The sequence below is a fragment of the Mesitornis unicolor genome, unplaced genomic scaffold, assembly GCF_000695765.1.
Source record: "Mesitornis unicolor isolate BGI_N332 unplaced genomic scaffold, ASM69576v1 scaffold15834, whole genome shotgun sequence".
In the NCBI taxonomy this organism is placed as follows: Eukaryota; Metazoa; Chordata; class Aves; order Mesitornithiformes; family Mesitornithidae; genus Mesitornis; species Mesitornis unicolor.
In genome coordinates this window covers 898-3,571 of record NW_010179547.1, presented here as the reverse complement: position 1 = coordinate 3,571, position 2,674 = coordinate 898, and the positions used below count along the sequence as shown (strand labels likewise).

Sequence of the window (2,674 nt, the reverse complement as noted above, 5' to 3'; positions counted from 1 at the left end):
TCCGCCCCCCACCAGAGCAGGCTCGCCAGCATCAAGGCGGAGGCGGATAAAATCTACAGCTTCACCGACAATGCCCCAAGCCCCTCCATCGGCGGTGCCAGCAGGCTGGAGAACACCAACCCAGCCCAACCCATGACCCCGTTGCACGTTGTCACCCAAAACGGGGCAGAGGCAAGCTCGGTGAAGACCAACAGCCCGGCCTACTCGGACATCTCCGATGCCGGGGAGGATGGGGAGGGCAAGCTGGAGAGCGTGAAGGTGAAGGACCCAGAGCAGCTGGTCAAGGAAGGTGCCAAGAAAGCTCTTTTTCCCCCACAACCGCAGAGCAAAGAGTCTCCTTACTACCAAGGCTTTGAAACCTACTATTCCCCAGGCTATCCTCAGGCCAGCCCAGGGCCCTTGAACCCTGGCGGCCAGGCTGCAGCTGAGACGCAGGCTTTGAAGCTGAAGAAGGATGAGGAGCAGGAGAGCCCAGAGGTGAAGGTGAAGAGCGAGGGCTGTGATGAGAAGAAGGCAGAGCTTGGCAGCTCCAGCCAGCAGCCCTCGGTCATCCAGCAGCGTCCCAACATGTACATGCAGTCCCTCTACTACAACCAATACGCCTATGTGCCCCCCTACGGCTACAACGAGCAGGGCTACCACGCTCACCTGCTGAGCACCAACCCTGCCTACCGCCAGCAGTACGAGGAGCAGCAGAAGCAGCGGCAGAGCCTGGAGCAGCAGCAGCAGCGAGGGCTGGAGAAGAAAACAGAGCTGGGCTTGAAGGAGAGGGAGGCGGCGCTCAAAGAGGAGTGGAAGCAAAAGCCACCCATGCCCCCAACGCTCACTAAGGCCCCGAGCCTCACGGACCTCGTCAAGTCAGGGCTGAGCAAGGCCAAGGACCAGGGAGGTCCCGACATGGCCAAGTCCGTCATCATCCCCAAGCTGGAGGACTCCTCCAAGCTGTCTGGCAGCCAGGTCACTGAGGGGCTCAAGGTGAAGCTGAGTGAGGCCGGACACCTTGGGAAGGAAACCTCCGAGACCAAGGCTGGCTCCGAGTGTGGCCGGCAAGCGGAGGTGGACCCCGTGCTCTGGTACAGACAGGTAATGCCCGCCCGCCAGCCTGGCCGTAGGCTTTCTCCTGGAGGAAGCCCCTCGCCACCTCTGCGCTGCAGGGCTCTGCTGGGGCCATCACCTCAGAGAACATGCGTTGTCCTCTGCTCGTGATGGGACTCCATGAGGTGCCCTTGGGGCTGTGGATGGGCCAAAGAGAGCCCAGGGAAGGGAAGGGGGGGTTTGCTGGTCTCCAAATCCAGCCTGGTTTTGAGACAGGCAGGGTGGGAGGGAGGTCGCTGCTCTGATGGTTGGCTCGTTCTTGCAGGAAGCCGAGCCCCGGATGTGGACCTATGTGTACCCGGCAAAGTACTCGGACATCAAGACAGAGGATGAGCGGTGGAAAGAGGAGAGGGACCGAAAGTTGAAGGAAGAAAGAAACCGAAGCAAAGAAGCCGCATCCAAGGAGGACGGAAAGGAGAGCACCAGCTCCGACTGCAAACTGACCCCCACCGAGGAGGCGCGCATGGTGGGGAAGGACCCTCGACCCAGCGTCCACGTCCCCGTGTCCTCACCCCTCACGCAGCACCAGTCCTACATCCCCTACATGCACGGCTACTCCTACAGCCAGTCGTACGACCCCAACCACCCCAGCTACCGGGCCATGCCCACCGTCATGATGCAGAATTACCCAGGTAGGGAGCCAGGGTCTTCTTGGGGGTGTCCCATCCCAGGCCGGTGACGGCTGTGGGACATCCTCTCGCGTGTTTCGGCAGCCAGCCAGAGCCGCGTTCTCCCGCTGTGCCGCCTGCAGACTCCTAGTGCCTTGACTGCCATCTTTTTCCTCCCCAGGATCATACCTACCCTCCAGCTACTCCTTCTCCCCGTATGGGAGTAAGGCGTCCGGCAGCGACGACAGCGACAAATCCCGAGCCAGCCCCAGCGTGAGTTGTAAATCCAGCTCCGAGTCCAAGGCCCTGGACATCCTGCAGCAGCATGCCAGCCACTACAAGAGCAAATCGCCGACGGTGAGGGTCAGGAAGGTGCTGGCTTTGTCCAGCTCCGTGCATGAGCTTCAGCATGGTCCCTGGATGCCATAGCTGGCCCAGAGCAACTCTGCCTGCCGTGGGTCTTCCCTTTCCTGCTGCTGTAGGAGAGCTGGGTTCGAGGAGTAATCCTGCAACACAACCCCTTTGGGATTGGTGAGCCAAAGCTGGGCTGGCCTGCAGGAGCACCAGGGCTTCTCCAGGCCCTGCAGCACCCGGGTGGCACTTGTCCTCAGCCCTGGAGCTGGTGGGTGGCGTGCAGGGGCTGTCTGCATCTCACGGCAGTGTAGGGTCATGAGCTCCTCCTGGAGCTTTGAGACAGTGAGGAAAGAGCTGCCCTCAAACAGGACGTGCATCCTCCATCATCTCCCAGTAGCATTGTGGGGAGCCTTTAGGGAAAAGCAGGGAGAAAAATCAACCCAACGGCTTAGCCTTGATGGGACCCTTGGTGCAGGTCTGATGCCACCCTGTGCCGCAGGGTAGCAAGTAGCATCCCTCAGCACGTGTCTGCTTGCTCCTCTCCAGATAAGTGAGAAGACATCTCAGGAGCGGGACCGCAGCGGCTGCGGGGTGGTGGGCGGCAGTGGGAGCTGCAG

At 61.0% G+C, this 2,674-nt stretch overlaps 1 protein-coding gene across 1 annotated transcript in view; it reads left to right on the top strand.

The window, feature by feature from the left end:
• Nucleotides 1-2,674, top strand: part of LOC104539332 (zinc finger protein 609-like) — a 16,495-nt gene that overhangs the window by 13,434 nt on the left and 387 nt on the right. The window contains 4 exon segments of the mRNA XM_010182828.1: nt 1-1,083; nt 1,361-1,727; nt 1,885-2,060; nt 2,604-2,670. The exon segment at nt 1-1,083 is cut by the window's left edge and continues 18 nt beyond it. Coding sequence (XP_010181130.1) covers nt 1-1,083; nt 1,361-1,727; nt 1,885-2,060; nt 2,604-2,670 — 1,693 coding nt within the window.